This window comes from Musa acuminata, chromosome BXJ2-4, assembly GCF_036884655.1.
Source record: "Musa acuminata AAA Group cultivar baxijiao chromosome BXJ2-4, Cavendish_Baxijiao_AAA, whole genome shotgun sequence".
In the NCBI taxonomy this organism is placed as follows: domain Eukaryota; kingdom Viridiplantae; phylum Streptophyta; class Magnoliopsida; order Zingiberales; family Musaceae; genus Musa; species Musa acuminata.
This window is the reverse complement of record NC_088341.1, coordinates 34,530,001-34,551,703: the sequence shown is the minus strand read 5'-3', so window position 1 is coordinate 34,551,703 and position 21,703 is coordinate 34,530,001. Positions and strand designations below refer to the sequence as shown.

General features: G+C 39.1%; 3 protein-coding genes and 1 non-coding gene across 4 annotated transcripts in view; all 4 read right to left on the bottom strand.

Moving 5' to 3' along the window:
- Positions 1 to 3,190: 3,190 nt before the first annotated feature.
- LOC135609151 (transcription factor RAX2-like) lies at positions 3,191 to 4,283 on the bottom strand. The gene is made up of 3 exons (XM_065102248.1): positions 4,073 to 4,283; positions 3,836 to 3,965; positions 3,191 to 3,760 (listed from the first exon to the last, which is right to left on the bottom strand). Exons 1-3 carry the CDS (start codon positions 4,281 to 4,283, stop codon positions 3,295 to 3,297), a joined length of 807 nt encoding a protein of 268 aa, XP_064958320.1. The 3' UTR covers positions 3,191 to 3,294.
- Positions 4,284 to 6,617: 2,334 nt separating this feature from the next.
- TRNAV-UAC (transfer RNA valine (anticodon UAC)) lies at positions 6,618 to 6,690 on the bottom strand. The gene has a single exon. It is a non-coding gene; the product is annotated as a tRNA-Val (tRNA).
- Positions 6,691 to 8,619: 1,929 nt separating this feature from the next.
- LOC135610477 (inactive protein kinase SELMODRAFT_444075-like) lies at positions 8,620 to 14,878 on the bottom strand. Its single transcript, XM_065105017.1, has 12 exons — positions 14,786 to 14,878; positions 14,472 to 14,697; positions 13,917 to 14,388; positions 13,458 to 13,837; positions 12,688 to 12,842; positions 12,518 to 12,612; positions 11,309 to 12,345; positions 10,643 to 10,803; positions 9,712 to 9,788; positions 9,491 to 9,638; positions 9,148 to 9,297; positions 8,620 to 9,050 (listed from the first exon to the last, which is right to left on the bottom strand). The coding sequence occupies exons 4-12, from the start codon at positions 13,642 to 13,644 to the stop codon at positions 8,820 to 8,822; spliced, it is 2,241 nt and encodes a 746-aa protein (XP_064961089.1). The 5' UTR covers positions 13,645 to 13,837; positions 13,917 to 14,388; positions 14,472 to 14,697; positions 14,786 to 14,878; the 3' UTR covers positions 8,620 to 8,819.
- A 3,019-nt stretch (positions 14,879 to 17,897) lies between these two features.
- Positions 17,898 to 21,703, bottom strand: part of LOC103974500 (dynamin-related protein 5A-like) — a 15,970-nt gene continuing 12,164 nt past the window's right edge. Inside the window, exons 13-16 of the mRNA XM_009389387.3 lie at positions 20,459 to 20,509; positions 19,585 to 19,813; positions 19,093 to 19,232; positions 17,898 to 18,181 (exon numbers count right to left, since the gene is read on the bottom strand). Of these exons, the coding sequence (XP_009387662.1) occupies positions 18,050 to 18,181; positions 19,093 to 19,232; positions 19,585 to 19,813; positions 20,459 to 20,509 (552 nt within the window). The 3' untranslated portion in view covers positions 17,898 to 18,049. The remainder of the gene's footprint in view (positions 18,182 to 19,092; positions 19,233 to 19,584; positions 19,814 to 20,458; positions 20,510 to 21,703) is intronic.

Below are 21,703 nucleotides of genomic sequence, written 5' to 3'. Positions count from 1 at the left end.
GCAGATTTTGGACTCTCCAAGACTTTCCTCAACCAATATGGCACTCATGTCTTCACAATGAGTGTTTGGCATGCTTGGATATGTTGATCCACAGTATGTCCTTTTTGCCACCATGATTTCTAAATCTACAATTAATTTCTGATTCATAAAGCCTAAAATGATAGATGAAATACCTGCAACACACTTCAAGCCTAATTTGAGCAACAAAAAATCGTTGACACTGGACATAGCATAAGATGTTCTCCATCAATGATTCATCATTTATCTTGATCCTGTAGTGATCTTTTTTTTTTTTTGTAAATGTTGATGGGTCTTATTTTCTGGCTCCAAGATCAGAATATTTCCATGATTTCTGAGCTTTGATGGACATGACTTGCTCGTTTTTCTTCTGAGACAATTATGATTCTGCTTGTGTTTTCAGGTATCACACTACCTTACAGGTCAATGTTAAATTTGATGTGTATAGTTTGGAGTGGTTCACCTGGAGCTGATCACTGGCCAACCTCCAATAGTTGCAGCTTCAGGAAGAGTTCACCTAATTCAATGGCTGTCCCAAAGGCTCGATAGGGTGAACATCGATGAATTCATCGATGAAATGCTGCAAGGAAACCATGAAACCAACTGTGTGTGTAAGGTAGTTGATCTGGCACTCAGATGCACAACATTCTCTGGCAGCCAGAGGCTGACAGTGGCTGAAGTGGTGAACCAGCTAAAAGAGAGCATAGTAACTGGAGATCACTGTCCACAAAAGCGAAAGCCTGCAGAATACAAGCCAGACCAGTGCATTCGGAATTGAAAGAGTGTGGCCAGAACCTTTGGTCCATCTGCAAAATGAGTTTCATCTCCTGACCTCTTTTCCAGTTGTGTCTGCTCAGATAACATGTGTACCCCCTCAAATGGATGCTATGCTCAGATCCATAGTTGATTAAAGCTTTTACTTTGTTAGATATTATTAGCAGAATCTTAACCAATGACACTTTGATTAAGAGGGACTGTTCTAGTTGTTCTGCATATGCTCTCTGTGGTCAATCTGAATCAATAAATCATACCATTTTGCATAGTTCATGATTCTTCTGCATTACAAAGTCAAGTCCAGTCCCCTTCTTTTTCTTGGTAGAATTTGTTGCTGGACAAAAAGAAATCAAGAAATCTCTTCTGTTTCTTTTCTAGTGTGAAACTTAATCCAGACGATAGAATATCCAGTTGTTGATTCTTTCTTCTTGGTGGGGAAAACAAAGAGCTGTTTCATCTTTTGGTTTTCCTTTTGTTGTTGTTGCTGCTGCTGTAGATAATTAACCTGTTTTTGACAAAAGAAAAACATAACCTCTACATTAAACATTTTGACATTTTAATTGGTTGAAATGAACACCTTATAACAATAAATCTCTGATGACTTGCTTGCTGAAGTCCAGCTTTAAATCAAACCACAGTATGCAACTAGGAATAAGATGGCATACAAATCTAGATTGGGAGATTTCTTGTTTCTCAAGTCACTGATTCAAACCTCATGTTTCTCCAGTCATGGGTGATAAGCAAGTCAAGGCCATTGACTTCCCCTTAGAACAAACATGGTCTTCCAATTAAAAAGATGGATGAAAAAGACAATGATAGCACCTTACAATGGAAGAAAGAACAACTTGGTTAGATTACTCCTAGAGGAGACAAAGCATCATAAATAATAGTCTTTTCTGATAAGAGGCACTAACTGTTATTATTTAAAACACTTCTCATTAGTCAATCTTACTCCCAATAATTGCAAGTAGCAGCTTTTCTAAGGAAAGATACTAATTGATGTACACAAACCCCCTTAACAATGATCATTGCATTGACTTGGAACTGCTTCTGGATGGATTAGATCACATGAAATGGATGTTACATTTTGAAAGGAAGCTTGTGAGCTGATGAATCTCATCCTCATCGACTTTCAACATACAAGTGGACACTCAAATAAATTTTCTTTTCTCTCATTAGGAATCAGCCATGCTGTAATCAGTATATTGAACGCATGGATCAATTAGCAGTTCTTGGTACCTTCTTTCATTTGAAAAAGCTAAGTTGACTTGGTTCAATGTTTCTTTGAGAAGGCAAGGATAACTACTGCTACTATTGCCATGAGGAAAAAACAAAGTGTAGTAGATTTGAAGTGTTCAATCTGTCAAATGGATATCAGAAGAAACTGATGCGGTAAGACAGATATTAGTACCAATATATACCCAAAAAAATAACACTTCTATTAGGAATCCCCTGAATCTAGGCTGGATTAAGGAGTATAAACAACAAAGTTGGGTAAGAGGTTCAAGATCATTTTGGTCCTTGATGATGTTTTCTTACCCTCTTCCATAAAAAATGTTTACTTACCCTTTGATTAATCTAAAGGATCACTCAAACTTTAGATGAAACAGAGAACTTTGTCCTACTTGCCGACATTTTTACGGTTTTTATGAGATCGAAATCGAACTTTGCATTATATTGCTGTATGACAATCCTAAATCCATGACAAACAGAGGTTCTCTCATTGAACCCATGAAGTTGTTTGGCATGAGTAGAAGCAACAGAAGCAATTTGTGTTGTCTCTTTCGGTAGATTGACAACCTAAATCAAGAAGGTAGTCTTGTCTCTTATCTGCCACTATGCTTTAGCTGAAATCTATTAGATGAATCAAAGTGCAGCACTTCTACAAAGATGGTCTTCCAGAAGAAGGGAAAGAAGAACAGCCATCGACTAGCTGTAACTTCTGAACACAAATTTGTTTGAGCAAGATGCCTGAGCAACACTGGCTCAAGAATAGAAACAAGTCTCATGACATCAAGCAACACTCCAACCAGCAGCAGATGTGGATTCTATTCTTGCACATGAATACAACATTTTTCTGGCAAAACAACTTAGATCGGCTATCTAGATTAATATGACTACTTCCTGGAAAGACAAATGGACTTAGGCAAAAGCCACTCTGTAAAGAAAACAAGCAACTTCCTAAACAATGCTACTGGTATGGATCTTGGTTGCTGATCTGATATGGAATGCCTACATAAAGATAAGATAGCAAGTAAATGGTCAGCCTTTCTCAGAAGGATTACTTGCCACATTCACTCTCTCTACCTCAGCTTTGAAACTGTCATTCCATCACCCATGCAGTTTTCATGGCCTCTGAGCAATAGATCAGGCGAGCAAAAGAAGAAGCATGCCTTGCTGACACCGAAAGATTAGACCAAGTCTCATAGCTATTCTAACAAGAGTTTACACAGCAACAATTGGATATCAAGTCCAATGAACATTTACACTGACAAGTCTATGTTAAACTTCATGTATTGCATGGCTTTGCAATGAGTATGTGAGGCTTTGATACATCCCCTGTGATGGGTCGGAGAAATAGGAAGGGATCTCCTCCCCCAACCTCTCCTGATAGCCATAGCTGCTGAGGAAGTCACCGGCGTCTCCGAACCCGAGCTCAGAAAGGAACAAGTCACTCGATTCAGCTCCACCGGTAGACCAGTTCAAGAAGCTGCTGCTGTGTTGAGCAGTGATGGATGATGAAGATGCCGAGACTTCTTCATCAGAGTACAGCTTCTTGGATTGCTGGGAGAGCCCGTCATTGGGATGAAGAGGCATCCCAATCAATGGTGGACTTTTGGAGTCAGAGGTAGTGGTGGTGGGAAGACATGGGCGCCTTGCCATCAGCTTCTTCTTGAGCTTGGTGTTCCAGTAGTTCTTCACATCGTTGTCGGTTCTTCCAGGAAGATGGGAAGCAATGACAGACCACCTGATTCGAACCATGAAGGAAATCTCAACTAACAAATCAATTAAGCTTGTATGTGGTTGAAGAAAGCTGCAAAACCTGCTTCCAAGTCTATGATAGAGAGTGCAAATGATGCTATCCTCTTCCTCCGTGAAGCCTCCATGCTTGATGTCTGGCCGGAGGTAATTGAGCCACCTTAACCGGCAGCTCTTCCCGCAACGCTTGAGGCCTGCAGTGAAACAGCAGAGAGATCTCTGTCAAGAAGAAGAAGAAGAAGAAGAAGAAGAAGAAGAAGAAGGAGGAGGAGGAGGAGGAGGAGGAGCAAAGACCAATGACCTGCTTTGTGGGGCAAAGCGATCCAGTTGCCAACGGAGCCATGGCATTGGATGTAGCTCTTGAGGGCGGCGTCTTCCTCCGGCGACCACGGGCCTCTCTTCACCTTCGCCTTGTCGCAGCACGGAGCTCTCCCCATCTCCCCTGTCCTCCCCCACTTCCCTGCGGAGCAATCGTGAAGGGGAGGCAAGGCTCGGTCAAGAAGGCACTGCATTCCCTCTGTGAGTGCAGTGTATATAAAGAGGAGATGTCGCAGACATGGCTCTCTCTTGCTTGCGGGAGATTCTGCGCCGTCCGATTCGTGTGATATCAGATGAAAACCGACAGCCGGACGGCTGCAACGAAGACTTCACATATTCGCCGTCCTTTGACTTCTCATGCCACAGCACCAAAGTCAAACTCGGAAAAGATCGGAAAGTTAGAGGGTCAGATTTTTGATCGATTTAAACTGAGTTTTTGAGCGTTTCTTAAATTGATCATAGAACGAGTTCAGATAAGAAAATTATGGCTTATTTAAACACACTATTATTGTGTTGTTTACACAATAATAGTCAAACGAAATGAGAAGGTCGAAGTTTTCATCCAATAAAGAACTAAACTAAAGAATTTGAACTTACTCACACTTGTATGGTGGTAAATGAAGCACATTTATTAAGGAAAATATTATTAAAGATAAATTATAATAAAATTATCATGATCCTCTTAATATTTTGATATTATATTATTATGATTTTAAATCATAAAAATATGATAATATATTATCGTGATTATATCAATAATGAAGATCATGAACTCAACATGATCTCCTATATTATGAAATAATTTAGTGAATATTTTTATATTTATTATTGATTAAAAAATATATAATTATCATATTTTATAATCTTTCTTTGTATATATAAATCCATACTTAATTAGATTTACCTATCTAATTAATTTTGAGTAGAAAAAGATTTACCTATATAAACTCTTATTGCAATTATATATCATTACAAAAGATTTATTTTTTATAAAAATATTTATTACTTAATAAAAAAAATTATGTCTCAAATTATCATTCAAAGTTATCCGAACAACTCCTTGCCCAAGAAATTAAAACTTACTAACTCTCGTCGTGTTTATGAGTCAACTATATTGTTTGCTTATCTGAAGGTACGAAATAAAGAAATCAATAAAATTAAAATACTTATGGTTATCAAAGATTTATTTGCTTTAGGTAATATTTTTAGTTAGTATTTTAATTAGCTACCGTAATCTAGTTTGGACTTTGCTATCAATACATCCTATGAAACCTTTTGGTTGACTTTTTAGTGCCATCAACCATGACTAAACATATGTCATAGTATCCTTATTTATGATGTCGTGGTTCATTCTTGGAAATTTGGATGAAACGAAGCTCTATTGTGGTCTACAATTGTGGCTGGTGGGAACGCTGTAATCTCATGGTGGCAGAAGTCATCATCTCATGGTGCAAAACCCTAAAAGATCTGACTTTTCATCTGAAGTCTTCCTCCTTTGATTCATGAACTGTCCACCCTCATTGACCTTTTATGAGACGGGCCAGCCTTGTGAGCAGTGAGTCTAAGAACAATTCGTACTTTTAAAGTGTCTGAATCAAATTGTATTTTTTTTCTTCTCTAGAGTTAAATCATATTTAGTCAAATTTTATTATATTCTTGTGAAGAATTCTCGACTCGATAAATCGTGTCGATGATCGATCGATTCAAAAAAGTTGAGCTCATATCAGTCATCCTTGAATCAGATAAATATGATTTATGGTCCTATATCAAGCAAATTTATAGTCATCTATGTGGAGGAGAAGATTAAGCCACCATTTAGCAATGGGCCTTAAAATGGGTCCAACAGGCTTTCCTTATGTAAGATTAAGCCCATTTGCCACCCTCTCTCTCTCTCTCTTGTTCCAAGGCCATCAAACATACAAGTGGTTTGTTAGTCAACTCTTAAGGTAATAAAAAACCTATGCAGACAAAAAGAGATAAGTCAACTCTCAAAAGTCAGAAACAAAAGAACAAATATTATAAAATTAAGCATGTGTAGAAAAGGGAAAATAGGAAGTCCAAGCAAAATGAACAGAAGAAAGAAGATTGCAAAAAGTCAAAAGTAGGAAGCAAAATGAATACATCACAGTTTTATTAAGGAAAGTAAAAGAAGCAGCGGCTGTAAAGTCAACTCTCGTAAGTTAAAACATTAAAAAGAAACAATAACCACAAAAACCACAATTTTAGAATGAAAATTCAAATTACAAAAGAAAAGAAAAAGAAACCTATGCAGGCAAAATTACCATGATAAAGTCAACTCTGCAGATGAAGAAAGACAGTCTATTCTTTTGTAAAACTAAGATTGTGTAGAAAGGAAAAAAAGGAAAGTCCAAAAATAATAAAAGGAAGAAGTAAGATTACAAACAAATCCAAATCAAAACAAAAAAGAGAAAAGAAACATGTGCAAGGAAAAAAATAAAGAAAAGGAAAAAGTCAACCCTGGAACTGAAGAGAGAGTCAACTCATTTTGTGTTAATTACAAAAAAATGTGATGCTGCCCAGGATCGAACTGGGGACCTTTAGTGTGTAAGACTAACGTGATAACCACTACACCACAGCATCGGATTGGGAAATTTATTGTATAATAAATAATTCAAAATAAAATTATTACTGATATTAAGGAGATCATCACTTTTCCTTGCAAACTGTGCAAGTTACAATGAGCAGAACTATTCTGATGTATCTGTCATTGACCACTTTGTTGTTAGCTGAACAAGTTTCAAGGATTTATTCCTTTTCTTTTTCTGCAATTAAATCAATTCTCCTGTCTGGTATTTTCTTGAAAACTGTTTGATTGACTGTTGATGCTTGTTATTTGATTTGCTGAAAAATCTTTAAGTTTTGAGAGCTGAATTCCCTCATATTGCAATAATATAGTTACCTCCAATCTGATCATACCTGACTTGTGCTCCAATTCCTTGCTACATTTTGCTTAGGTGAGACCTGTAGAAACACCAAGTTAATGGTCAATTGTTGCTTAATAAGGATAGGAGAGATGTAGGAGATTACAATACAGGAGTAGGAGTGAGAAATAAAAAGCCTTACTAGTGACTTATTGTGGGTCCACAGGTGGACCAAAAGAGGTCCAGACTCAGTTCTTGTCTTGTCATATTATGTCCCTGTACTTCTTTTGGCATTTTGCTTATCTGGTCCAAAAACAGTTTAGACAATAATGAACTTATGTTTCCTTGCAATGAGTGGTTTTGTCTCCAAGGCCTAAATTATGAACAATGGTCCCTGACAACAGTAGTGGACAAAAAGAGATACAACCATGTCCAATCTGAGTTTCCTATTCTCCACAGTTTCAGTTTACCAACTATTGACAATGCTTGATTCTTGCCCCATATGAATTAGCTTGGTAGAAGACAAGAAGTAGAACATCTTTTGAGAAGGAAGAAGTGAGATGCATAAAATGGTCAAAACAGTTGCACAAGCTTGCAAGATACTGCCATCAGCATTTATTACGACACCAGGCATAAACTGTCTATCACTGAGCAAGAGAATCAGAAGGTCATGCTGCTTTATGAAATAGATTCTGGTTTTTAGCTATGGCATTTTAAGATGAATGATTGTGTACATGCAACTTGCAGGTTGCTCACATGGAGCAATATTGATGACATTAACTCATTGAGAATAAAAATCAGGACTCAAGGACCACCCATGGGTGGGAAGACAAGCTACATTTAGCTTTTTCTGCAAAAAAAATGAGTCTCAGATTGGCACGAGAGTTGTCCTACACTTCTTTTCTCTTGCTGAGCTTTTATTGTCCATCCATGACAATAATGTAGAGCAATTATTGATACTTATTGCCAATCCAGTGTAAGGACATACTCCTTTTGGTACCATTCCCAGAGTTCCATTACTAGATAGATATCTGAGAGTCATTCATCCACTGGATAACAATTGGTTGATGTGTTTAATGCAGTGAGCACCTTCCTGCTGCATCATGTTCTGCGACAATAATCTGGTTATCTATACTTCTACAGGTGTTATCATGTCATCTCCCTGCAACAATGATTGGTAATCCAAAGTTGATTCATGGATGTCAGTAACATCTACCAGAATTCTTATCAGTTGTCTTTTATTGTCCTTAATGAATTTCAACTAGTTGCATTATTTGATATCTGAAGCTTACCCCCAGATCTAGGAGACACCAGACAATCTAATTACCTGGCTGCTGCAGTCTTACAGTAAGTAGCATCATGTTCCCTCTGCAACTATGACATGCTAATATAAACTTATTAGTTGCATCCATGCAACCATGATGATTTGGTAGTTAAATGTCTGATGCTTGAAAGACTAGAAAAAGTACCAGAACAAAAGACTACATTTTCAGTGTGAACTTCTCTTTCTCATAGAAGAATCTGTTCAGGGATGTTACAGTTAGTAAATCACATCTACAAGAAAACGTATGATAATAGTTTGCACTATAACACCAGAGTTATAAGTATTTCACATTTTTCATATCAGGTTGCTGGCATGGAAATGGCATATCATGAGAAATTTGCCCCTTTAAATCAACCAAGAAAAGACAATTGCTCATACTACAGATTTAACTGATCAACCAAAGTAATGTCTTCTGCTATACATCAGTAGAACACGCATGCATATTGCAATGAGGGCACTGAAAAGAGAAGATAGACAGGAAAATGAAAAAGAATCTAGAGGAGAACATACTGAGCCTCGGCATATCAAAATCTACGCATGATACCAGCCCTCCCTCTCTCCCAGGCTGACCTTAAATCTTCATAAGAGTGCTTCCCACCTGAAACTCTTGAGGTCTCTTGCATGAATGGAACATTGTGCTGTCTATGCCACTGACGATCCAACCACATCCGACCACTCCTATTCCCGTTACCATATCCAGGCGATGAAATATAACTTGATTCCATAGCCATGTCGCCTTCCAACATCCAAAGAACCTTTTGACAGACATGGTTCAATGATCATCAAAGGATCAGAAAAATGTTCACATGATTTCTAGACATATTTCTAGTTGTGAATGCATTAGTCACATACCTGTGACATACGGGGCCTGGCATGAGGATCATGCCTAATGCACAGTGATGCTGCATGCAACATGGAGCGGACCTCATGTTCACGATATCGGTTAGCCAAACAGGGATCTATGAGCTCATCGATTGCATACTCTGCTAGTAATGGACGAGCCTGCTCAGAGAAAGAAGCAGCAGCACAACTTAGACTGGAACTAGAGAGACATTTACATAAAGAGAGGACATTGTTGGGCTAAAAATTAAAATATCAGGTAAAAATGCTATCCTGGATACAAAATGATGTTTACAGCAATATCATGATTCAATATCAACCTCCAAACAGGTACAGCACAGACACAGCTACTAACCCATTCAATCAGACACTGTTGTCCCCTTGGTCGGTTGATATCAATAGCTTTACGACCCGTCACAAGCTCCATCAGCACTACTCCAAAGGAATATACATCAGCTTTCTCTGTAATTTGCCCACTCTGGGCATATTCTGGAGCTAAATACCTTCATCAATTAAGAGGATTCAAATTCTCATGTGTGTTGGCAGAAGGAAGAAGATATATAACAACAATCTTACCCAAAGGTGCCAAGCACTCTGGTTTCCACGCCAAGATCCCCATTAGGCTGCCATCTGGCTAAGCCAAAATCTCCGACCTTTAAGTGAAACACGCCAGATGACAGAAAAATCATGTGAAAATTTGTATTAAATGTAATGCCACTTGATCTATTAGTGATCTCAATGGAAGCCACAACATTGACAAAGTATTGAAGATCTCCAAGGAACTTTATGTTGTATATGTAACTGCATAACAATATTCACCATTTGATTTGCAAAATTAAATTTTCAGTTGATACTTTGAACTTGAAGCATAAAATCAGTTAACTGGTCAAGAAACATTTATCAGGGTATAAGAAAATGCTTTCTTTGATTTTTGATTGGAGTGCAATGGATTTCAATAACACATTCAGGTTTGTCTTTTATTGGTATCAAGATCTGATTACAATGGGAATGATCACAAATGGTTATGACCCTAAAAACCACCAAATTCCTTCAAATCAGCTGAAGCAGAAAAAAAGCAATCATCAGTTAATACCTCATATATGACATATTATAGGAAATTATAGTGTGCATAGATATGATGGGTTCTAGTTGAACTCTTTCATGGTAACCTGATATTGCAGCTGGATTTCTGAGTATAGAGTAGGATATTGTTCTTTTTTGCATGGTTCGTCTTACCGGTCCATACCGGCATACCAACCAGCTATCGGTATGGTACGTACCGAACCATATCAACATACCAACATATGGCATGGTGGGACGTACCAATAAACCGACATGTATCACCCATACCGATCCCCTATCGGACCGATATGTACCGCCCATATCAGGCGGTATGCCGTAGTACGGTGAACCTTACTTTTTTGTATATGTGCGTGTGTGTCCATGCATCTGTGTGTGTGGTGGAAAGGAAGAAGGGTTGGGTAGGAGGTTGTGAAAATGTAGTTACCAATGGTTCAAAATCATGTGTGATAAGGATGTTATTTGGCCTCATGTCCCGGTGGACTATGCAACCGACTCTGCACTCTTCATGAAGGTATCTCAATCCACGAGCAGCTCCCACAGCAACTTTTTGCCTGGCAGACCATTCCAGTGGTTCTCTGTGACGACCTGAAAGCATCAGAACCAAAAACAATAGAGTAATAAATGCTCTGTCTAATTAACAGCTATCAAGTAGCAAAACTTTACCAGTTTTCTACATAAATGTTCTTCTGCACTGAAAAGCACACTTCCTTTATTCAGATAGACCTTTGTCCACACAAAGCCAGAGGTTTTAAATACAGTTCAGATAAGTGAACGCATGAAAATGTTCCATGAACTTACTGGTGACATAATTAGACTATGAAACATGGAGTGTGATATCAGCATTCCTGGCTCATAAAAAAATGCATTTGAAAGACCTTAAAAAATGTTCAACAAATTTTGTTTGAACAAACATCAGCCACTGATATGACCAGCTTGAATCAAACAAGTCCTGGTCTTTCTCAAAGGCAATTATATTGATGTATTATAAAGTCTAAATGTTTTACCACCTAAGGCTTTATTTATCTGCCTCATTAATCATAGAGTCAATAGTGACACAGTTGAGGGTTATGGTAAGAACTGAAAAAGTTACCATAAAGATGAGAATCCAATGAGCCATTGCAAATATATTCATAAACTAGCAATCTTCGACTGTCCTCAATACAGAATCCAATTAGCATCACGACATTGCGATGTTGTGCACAACTTAGGACTTCCACCTCTGAGCAGAATTCTTGATCTCCCTGGGAACTAGCTGTTTTGTGTTGCTTGACAGCAATTGCCTGACCATCAGGCAAGACACCTCTGTGCACGGATCCAAAACCACCCTCAGCCAGGAAATTTGTTTGGGAAAAACCATCAGTAGCAAGTTCCAGCTCAGAGTAACTGAACCACCTAGGAGGCTTCCCAAAAACAGGGGCCTTCTGCTGACATATTGAGCATAGGGGAGGTGGTCCAGGTGGTACATTTCTAGATAGTAATATGGCATCTCTGACATTTCCACTTAAGTTCATATCTGATTTGTCGCTCAAATAGCCAATTTCAGATTCCTTATCATGTTTGGGGAGTCGCTGCAACAATGTTTTAACAGTGGATATGTGTGTTCTTTTGTTGAGCCTTTGTGCCACTTCCTCAAGTTCTCTTGAAGATGTTTGACTAACACCAAGAATCTCGTCCATCCATGGCTGCATGTCTGTCCTTGAAGGGCTCTCAGTCTCACTGTCGGACTCGGAGCTTGTTACATCCAAATTTGGCATTTCTTTTGTGTCTATCTGTTCCTCTTTCTTAAGACAACTGATTTTCTCGGAGACAATAAAGGGAGAAGTTCCTGGATCAGAGCTTGAACCTGAGGACATTCCGGCTTCTGTAGCAGTAAATGGTGTCCCTACTTCAGGGCTGCTAGTGGGTGTCACAGCTGGACCTTTAACTGGATTCTGAGTGTCTTCTGAATTGCTGGCAGTCTTCCCAGTCAGCACATCTAACTTAGATGGCATTTCACGGGGCATCTGAGGCTCTTCCTTGGGAGATCCCACAAGATTCAAGCGGAGAACTTTTGCTTGGGAACGCTTCATAGACACGATGTTGCACTGTAGGACTTCTAAGCAGCGCTTCTCTTCATGCTTTAGTTGCCTATGCATAATGAGAAAACGAGATCAGGAAGCGACAACCAATACAGAAAGTAGATTTGACATATAATGACATCTTAGAAACTATGATAATCAATTTAGTAACTAGTAATCAGCAAAGAAAAGCAGCATTTATCAACCAATCATACTAAACACTGTTACAAGTCAAGCATTACTTGTCCAATACAACCCAGTTTGCTTGGATTCGCTTGGATTCAGCAGCCACTGCACCACAAGGTGATCCAGAGACAATCTTTATCTTGATGTTTATCTATAGGGAAAAAGACAACTGACAGTTACAAAAGTGGTGTGAGAAATGAATAGTAGAGCAGATTTAGCAATTAACCTTATTCGAATCATAAACATCATGAAGTTGAAGCATCATCTGAGAATATGAATCAGTGATGTCACATTTCTGTTCCAATGTACCACCAGACAGTGGCTTTCCCTGGCCACTGGCACAATCCCCTGAAAATCTTGGAAAGCCCCAAAGTTTTCTACCTGAAGGATGAAAAATGAACCAAGTTCATACACAGTGAAGTCATCAGCTGTAGGAGATAAAACACTGCATTTAAATCAATGAGAGGATATTGCATAGTCAAACACACAGAAGTGTCAGCAAGATAGGGGTCTGCTCAGAGCCTTAGCAATGGAAATTCCACTAGAGGAATATGTTCAATACCAATCTTTTTTAACTCTATTAGACATGAAACGAAGTAGCACCAAGGTCACCAGAACTAGAAGCATGACATAATCTTTTGGACAACAAAGATCACGTTCCTCTATACTTAACTGTTGATCTGCTCATCCTATTAGGACATCAGGTAAAGAAAGTTCCCTTTCAAGCAACTTACCGAACAGAAACTGGTTCAAAAAGTAAAGTTTCATCTTGAGAACCATGAATCATGCAAGTAACATGCCAATGGCATGGTTGATAAGCCAATCTTACGCAAAGGCCAGATATCAAGTGAACTACAAAGATGCTAGACACGTCAATGGCAAATCCATTAGCATTTCACATAACACAGGAGCAACTGCCTTCAATCATAATGCATTCAAGAGTCGATAAGGACAAAAAACAACAACAAAGCAGCACAAACCTAAAGAAGAATGCACCTGAATTGTGAGGTGAAACCACAACGATAAGTGTGATACAGTCACCAGGCTGAACGACATGCTTTAAAGCCCACACAAGTGCTGTCTTTGGGATTTCTTTTGAAGACTTAACGGCGACCACAATGTTCTTAGGTGCATCGAGGCCCTTATCAGTCTTCCCCTGCTTTGGCTGCTGGCTGGTGCTCATCTCTGCGCCAAGAACTGACCAAGAGACCTTCACAACCAAGCCATGGCTTCCATACCCAGCTAAAACAACTAGGCCTACTTGTTTGAAGGCCAACAGAAGAAGAAGAAGACAGAAGCAGGACAATAAGGCAGGCAAGTGGTTCCCATACACACTATTACAACGAGACGGCTGGGGTAATGTGGATATCAAGCATCTGAACGCACAACTATTCCTGTTAGTAGCGTTTAAAGAAATCACAAACAAACAAACAAAGAAGGAAAGGCGCTTCTGACCTGCCCAGATGAAATGAAATGCAACCACTCCAACCAGATCGAAAAAAGACAACTTTTCCCCTTTCTTCTTCACCTCTTCTCTTTAATCCAGTTCTCTGCTCTTCCTTGATGTCAGCTGTATTTTAACCCCTGTTTTTGGATCTTTTAGGCTCCGGCCCTGCTCTGCTGTGACCTCTAGTTCGCAGATGGGAACTTTTCTAGGAGAAAGGAGAAGACATATAATAGAAGCATATACTAAAACACTGTTGGAAAGGATGAGCACGCTTCATTTGCGTGGAAATCGATGTCGAGAAGTAGGTGCTGTTGCCTTGTACGGTGACAAGCTCCAGTCCTCGAGCCCTCAAACATCATCTCAACAACCGCCGATAAGCTTCTTCGAAACCCACAGTCGGGCGTCACTGCACCTCAGTCACTCAGTTGCGACGAGTTCGAAGCATTCATATCGCTTCTTCACCCAAACGGAGAAGAAATCCTACAGAAAACCCAAGAAACAACGGATCATTGCTCCAAACCGAGAAACGAGAAACAAATTCTTCGAAATATCTGTGAGCTCACAAGAATTTCCCAGAAAACTGCCTTTGTGCCTCAGGAGCCTCAAACTCCACAAACAAAACATGGTCTCACTACATTTATTCTTCTTTTATCTTCAGACCAAAAAGGAGAGAGAAGAAAAACAAACACGCAACACCCAAGCAAAAGTGAGCAGCGAAATCCAGGCGGAGAGCTGAAAAGGGCGCGAACTTTAAAGCCTCCAGCCCGAGGTCGCTTGTCTGCCACACGCCTGCAACTCAAGAAGACTCCAAATGTGAAAACACCAAACCTAATCTCTCAAATCCAAGAAGAAGAAATGGGGAGAAAAAGGGAGATACCAAAAACACGGGAGCTCGCGATCGGAAGAAGCGACCAAAAAATCCCTCTCAAATCCTCCCAAGAACTCTTCAAATCGCCACTCTTATCATGGAACGGCTTCATGACATCATCACCACTGCAATCTTCTTTATATTACCAATCTACCTTTCCGTCCCGTGCTCGTTAGCGGGTGAACCACCCCTAGGAAATTCCACGGGTGGCGTCATCTTTGGTGGTCCTTCGTTCGGGGATAATTTTACGGGTGATCCACAAGCCCTCCGCAGACAGAGTGTGTCAGCCGAGGAAAGTCTCACGGTTAACGTCCTCTCGGTGATTCGGAATCCTATCAGATCAAGTGGCCGCCGTTAGCCAGAGCTGAGTCGGCCCGAAAGGCCGTCAGGGGCGACTCATATCTCGAGAACGCCTGGCTATCGGGGCCCACGGAAGGTGGTCCCCACAGGACACGCACGCAAGCGGGAGGAGGCGGCGGGCCCCTGACAATTTTCCCGCGTTCGTGGCCCAGCCCGCGGGCTACGAGAACCTCCCCCATAATAGATGCCACGAGGTGGGGCCCCTTTTCACGACCTTTCCGTTAGTTCATCATCGCCATCGGACGGTTCTCGGAAGGCGATGGTACATGTGACTAGGAATGGCTCACTCGATTCACATTTCACATCAAAATCTACTCGCATATCCAACCGCTGCCGTCCGTACCGTGTACCTGGTGGTGGGCCCCTGTCAGCCACTGAGTTGTAACAAAAGCTGGGCCCGTGATTCGATCGAGATGTGCTTATCCCGGAAGCGAATGGCTGGGCGATGGGATCGCCAATGCACGGATCACGAGCAGGTTTCGGCATCATCATGTCTCCCGGCACGGACGACAGCTTTTGCTTCGATTCCGAGACCACCGCCGACGACGTCGTGTAGGTACTGCTTCCCGCTTTAAGAGTCGGGTGTTCCGTGGGATGGGCTTCTCTCCGGGCGGTTCTGCGTTCGAAAAGACCTTACCCAGATGGCCCCCAGGCCGTGGGCCCACGAAAAGCTTCGACAGCGTCACGGGCACGGCCGGTTCGAACTCGGGGCTACAACCGCAAATCAGTAGCCGTATCGTGGGCTTCTCTACGAGCGGCTTTTCATTCCAAAGGAACTCACCACGTGCAACCCTCGTGGTGGGGTCCCTGACACCATGGACCAGAAACTCCAATAAATCCTTGGCCTGGGCCTCGTGGTCTTCTGACAGACCAAAAACCTTCCTCAAAACCACAGCCAAACTCTTGAGGTCGTGCAAGAAGATTTGAAGCAGAGTCAAGTGGATGAGGCTGCAGAGCTCATCCCAGAAACAACCATGAGTGAATGCTGCATCAGACTTCTGGATTCAGAGTTCTGAGTTTTAGGTTGCAGCTGTTTCTTACATCTCTCCATTCATCAGTTTGAGAGTGTAAAGTGATCTTGAGGCTCCTTAAGAATGTATAATAGTTATGATACTAATGCAGCAAGTAAGACTGTGATCTAGGATCCCAGGAAAAGCTGTAGCCAGAAGAAACTGTTAAATGTATGATTGAGCTTCAATAGATGATTGGTTACATCTAGTCAAACAGACAGAAACCAGAAGCACTCTATGGTTCTGTCTGCAACTCTTTTCAGATAAGCTTCAAGGACTGATTGGTATCATCAGATTAACCAAAAAGGAAACCAAGAGTATCCAGTGTAAATTTCTCCACAAATTAGTTGAAGATATCGAGAAGAGTTAGCTAAAAGGTACACTATGGCACTGTAAAGATGTTGATTGAGGTATCTAACTTTTTCTTGTCTGGCTCTGTTGGACAAAGTGACTAATGTATGATTGAGCTTCAAGTAATGATCAGGAAAGCAGGAAGCATTCACTGTAAATTTCTCCACCAATGAGTTGAAGGCACACTAATGGCACTGCAAGTCTCTTGATTGAAGCATCTGCTACATGCTACTGTCTGCATCTATTGTCAGAAACAACTAACCTTTTCTTGAACAAAACAACTAATGTATGATTGAGCTTCAAGGGATCACTGGTTTCATCTATTGGTCAAGTATCCTGGTTCAGTCTTCATAGTCTCCAGGCCTGTAAAAAAATGTAATGATCAGTTCTAGGTCTTAAAAGACCTAGTCTCTCAAAGGTACCAATTGAGGGGCAGGCATTGAACTCCATAATTGAGGGCCATAAATTTTCCTGGTCTGCCAAACAGTTCACTGTACTTTGAATTCAGAGAACAAATACAGTAGCAAAAGAAGACTGATAAACTGTTAATATCTCTGTAGCTGCAGGTTAAAGTCTGTCTTCTTCAGAGCTAGGATTGCTTTGCAGAGGTTCTAAATTTGTCATAAGATTGCAGTGAAAGTCCATGAATTTTAGGTCCTCAATTTTTCTGAAGGAACTCTGTAAAATTGCATTATATTCTCATTTCTGATTACTTGGGCTTCATTTCCAAATTTTCAACCATCTTCGTCTGGACACTGAGCAATGACAAAGAAGCCAAAAACAAAAGATTGAAGAGTGGTTACAATATGATAAAAGATGATAAAACATGTTTTCAAAAGGAAATTTCCTTTTATATTCAAAATGAAACATAATTTATTTTCTCACACACAAAACAAAAAGTACATCTGGCCTTTTGATTAAGTAACAACAAACAAAAAGCTACAAATAAATTATCCTGGTATAGTGAAGTGAAGATCATTTATTATGTAAAAAGAATAATATAATTCTATCATTCAGATTGAAATTTGTAACATGCACTGAGGTGAAAAATTAAAGATGAAGTTCAAAAATAAAAATATTGAGGCATATAACTCAATCTTTCGTGCAGAATATCATCGAGAAACATATCAATATATAATTGAGTCTTGATTCTCCTGCAAACACAATTGTGAAAAGTCATTCAAGATATACTACAGACAAGTGATGGGACAAGAATGTTTACCTATGTCATCATCCGTGGAACATACGAGCTTGATGACACCATGACTTCACAGCACAAACGTCAAACCAACCCAGAATTATCCTAAATCATAAATTTACTAGATGTATACAGCTAATATATATATATATATATATATATATATATATATATATATAATGCAGTAATATATTGCTCAAGGTGCAAAATTTGATAAATCATAATTACTGATTCAAGGACATCAAGTCATAAGCAAATGAATCAAAATAGGCATCTCCTAGACTCAGGAGAGCGAGGAAGAAAACAAGAAAGAGAAGGAAAAGGAAAGAGAGTTGGAATTCTACTCTCTAGTCTCTACTTGTTGGCCCATGCTACCGAATCAATCTCAGCTTGAGCACTTCTATACAGCTCCAACCTCTTCGCAAGGGCAGTTCTACGTTCCATTATTGCTGGGTCTTCGTCCAACAACTTTCCCAGCTGCTTCCCCTGCAAACAAATTTCAAGAAATATAAGGAGAGAGGGGTCTTTTGCAACGAAATCAATCACACACCCTAAAGATCAAACTATGCATTTCCTTGATGGAAAGACTTGATCACCATCAAGTATAAACAAAGAATCATGGTTTAAAAAACTGCCCAGATTGGTATGAACTGGGCAGTAAATAGAGAAGACCATTGATGAGTCCATTTTGGACGGTTCGGTCCCAATCGGGGTTTTATTAAAAATCTCTCTCTCTCTCTCTCTCTAGCTCCTTAAGATAACAAAACACGTTCCATAACCTGCCTACCATCGCTTCTCCTCCTCTTCCTTTCCCCTTCTTACCATGGCATGTACCAGTCTACTGTGTCGATACACTGAAATAAACTGCACCTATACTGGTCCAGCCAGAGACCAGTATGGATCCGGCATACGAGATTTAGAACCACACAAAGAATTATATGATAAAAGGAAAAATGATACTAACACAAGAAGAAACTATATAAACTAGCTCCCTTCTGAAATCCCACTTCAGGTGGTTTCCATAAACTTTTTTGTCGTAGAAGACCCTCCATAAACTCTCGAGCTTAGTAGAAACAAAAAAACTATCATGAGACAATGTTTTCAAAGAATCAATACCAAACTTAAAGCTGCAATTGACAAACGACATAATTTTGAGACAGTAAAAGAATTGATAAAAGATTTGTCTCAAGTAACCACCTAACCATTAAAAATTAGAGTAGATACATAATGCTATAAAGAGGGGGCATAATTTAATAAAGAACTCAGAGGAAAACGTCATTGCCTCTTCGAGGAAACAATCAGGTCTTGGTCAGCTTTAAAGTCACAAGAATATACAACAGATAGGTTGAAATAAGACAAGAAACCACAAGTAGATTAAAGAGTCTGCAAACTCTTACCTCTCTTTTTCCCAAATCAGTAAAGAAATGATCGAGCAAGGAGCGCTTGGCCTCACGTACTTGACAGTAAACAATGGATTTGGGTATGGAGTTCCGCAAGCTTGCACATACCATATTGACATAAGCCAAGACAGTAGTTCCTATCAAAACAATAGGATAAGAAAATGCTGCATATTTTTTTGTAAAGTTCATCTTTGCATTTTCAAGTCAAAAAATAAATCTACGAGGAAAAAACGGATCATAGTTTTAGAAGAAGCATCATATGCAATTTCTTATAACGGTTCAAACTACAAACTGACTAAAGTATCGGAAATCAGATAAGCCTTCGGCTAATCAGTAACCAAGTTGTGACTCCACAGGAAATAAATTCTGGAAACTCAACAAAAAGGTATATAATACTATTCAAGTCCAAATATTACCACTACTAACGATGACAAGATAATGAAAAATACCAGTTCTTATAAAATGTTCACCAAAAAAATAAGAACTCACCTACACGTCTAAGGTAAGAGTCATTATATCTATCAAATAAAGAATGCGTTGGATTTCCGCCTTTCTCTACATCCTGGGGAAGCTTCCGAAAGAAATCGACAGTCAGATAACTGCATTCCATATCTACCAGCTTTAGGGTCGCTTTCTTGCTTTCTTCCCTCATACGCTCCAAAGATTCAACAGCAGCATTCCCAACCTCAACTCTCAAAGTAGGGTATTGCTTTAGTTCCTGAAGATAACTATAATCATTTTCTGATTTACTGAAATAAAATCTAAAAGAAATATTAGATAACTTGTACACAATGCAATCGAGTCATGTGAGAACTTATTTTGAGTATATTACTACCTCGAAAGGATCATAGTAAGAATTCTATCCAAATTGTTGTACTGGTCATGACAATCCTAATGTAGCTAAAAGAAACCATAATCACGTCCCCACCACATATATATGCACATGACATGAAGTATGATATAATAGTCATTCTATTATGAACCTTCGACTAATATATGCAAAGCTGCAGGTCTTCCCTTTTTTGTTTAATGGCAGATGTTGTAAAAAAAATCAACACGCATACACACACAAAAATCAATATTATACCTTACACCAGGAGCAAGATAATGGAAGCATGAAGTAATTTTACTCTATCATCTAGGATAACATACACTCTGTTATTGTGAGTTATCAATAATGTTGAATATAATCTTTTTCAATAGGAAAGCCAAATTCAAATGCTATTGAGCAAATGGAGCAGATTTTTATTTCTATGAAAAAGAATGATGAGAAAGAAAAACACAAGCCACCATGTTGAAGAAAAAAAAAGTTGTCCAGATAAAAATCATAAAGTAAACTGCAAGCTGAGCAAGTAGAACCTACGTGTGTCTCATTGATAGCCTTATGGACCAGGTCCTTTAATATAGCATGAACCTGGAATTAAGTAGACAATATCAATTTATTAGTATGAATAGAGTAGAGCATACAAAAAATAAAATAGAACATCCATGTTTTCAAAGGTAATAAGGAATAGCAAATGATACATGGATGTGACACTAAACTGCCAACATAATAAGCCAAATTGCAGTAATCAGACTTGTTCAAGAAATCCAGTTCCTGGTCTATAATTTGAAAAATTAATCCAGCTTAGCTGTGAGAATAACAAAAAAAAAAGAAGAAAGGGACCAGACAATTTGTAGAATTTATGATGTAGTACTTGACATCTTTACCACAAATTAACCCATCAAATATTGTGCGCAGCTGGAAGCTATTATAATTTATAATTATGTTTTTAACATTAATCAAACATTCATCACTTGGCTTTTTAAGATTGTGAGGCAGACACATTACCCGAAAGGAATAGATGATGTAAAAATAAGAGAAAATGAAATTAATGACCAAAATAAAATCTAGAAAATAAATAACCAATCAGTAGTTACAATCATAAAGACGCCACTATTAATTGAATAGGTAAAACATCAAGTGTAAAGAAATCAGGACCTCTAAAATATCCCATAAGATATAACTAGAAATGAAAGTACCGAAGGGAATCATTATTAATGGGGATGTTTGCATGAGTACTAATGTTCCTTTATTGTCAGATCACTTTGCTACACAATTAAGGTTAATTCTTTATGACCAGAGTGTCAAGAGTCACAAAACAGTTTATTTGTTTATGACAAAGCTACTTATGTTATCCTTCACTATAGCACATTGGTAAGAGATACGAACTAGGCCTCCCTTTTCTGAAATAAAATTTCTAAGCTAATCAAAATAAATGATGAGTCTTGGAGAAGGGCCTCACATTAATACATAAAAAACAATAACATGAAAAATGTATATAACATGACTCATCAATTCCCACAAGATACAAGTTGTGGATGTGGTGTGTGGAGAAGGTGGCCCAAACCTCCTCTCTCCACATGCCACATGGCTCATGACTTTGAACAACAGTCATGTTAGGCAGCCCTGCTCATATAATCAAAGGCTTTACTGATTAATTTCTATCATTCAATATTAAAGTTCAATCTGCAAAAATGATGCATCTTACCCAATAAGCACAACATATAACATAAGTGTAAATAAAGCAAATCAGTCAAACAAGGGCACTGAACAATTTCAGCAGTG

Excerpts from the sequence above, each read along its gene's own strand:
- LOC135609151 (XM_065102248.1), bottom strand. The coding sequence starts at position 4,283 with ATGCAGTGCCTTCTTGACCGAGCCTTGCCTCCCCTTCACGATTGCTCC. Across the intron at positions 3,966-4,072 it reads CGCTTTGCCCCACAAAGCAG|GCCTCAAGCGTTGCGGGAAG; the intron begins GTCATTGGTCTT and ends GTTTCACTGCAG. Across the intron at positions 3,761-3,835 it reads TATCATAGACTTGGAAGCAG|GTGGTCTGTCATTGCTTCCC; the intron begins GTTTTGCAGCTT and ends GGTTCGAATCAG.
- LOC135610477 (XM_065105017.1), bottom strand. The coding sequence starts at position 13,644 with ATGAGCACCAGCCAGCAGCCAAAGCAGGGGAAGACTGATAAGGGCCTC. Across the intron at positions 10,804-11,308 it reads ATTGGATTCTCATCTTTATG|GTCGTCACAGAGAACCACTG; the intron begins GTAACTTTTTCA and ends TGATGCTTTCAG. Across the intron at positions 9,789-10,642 it reads CACATGATTTTGAACCATTG|GTCGGAGATTTTGGCTTAGC; the intron begins GTAACTACATTT and ends TTTCACTTAAAG.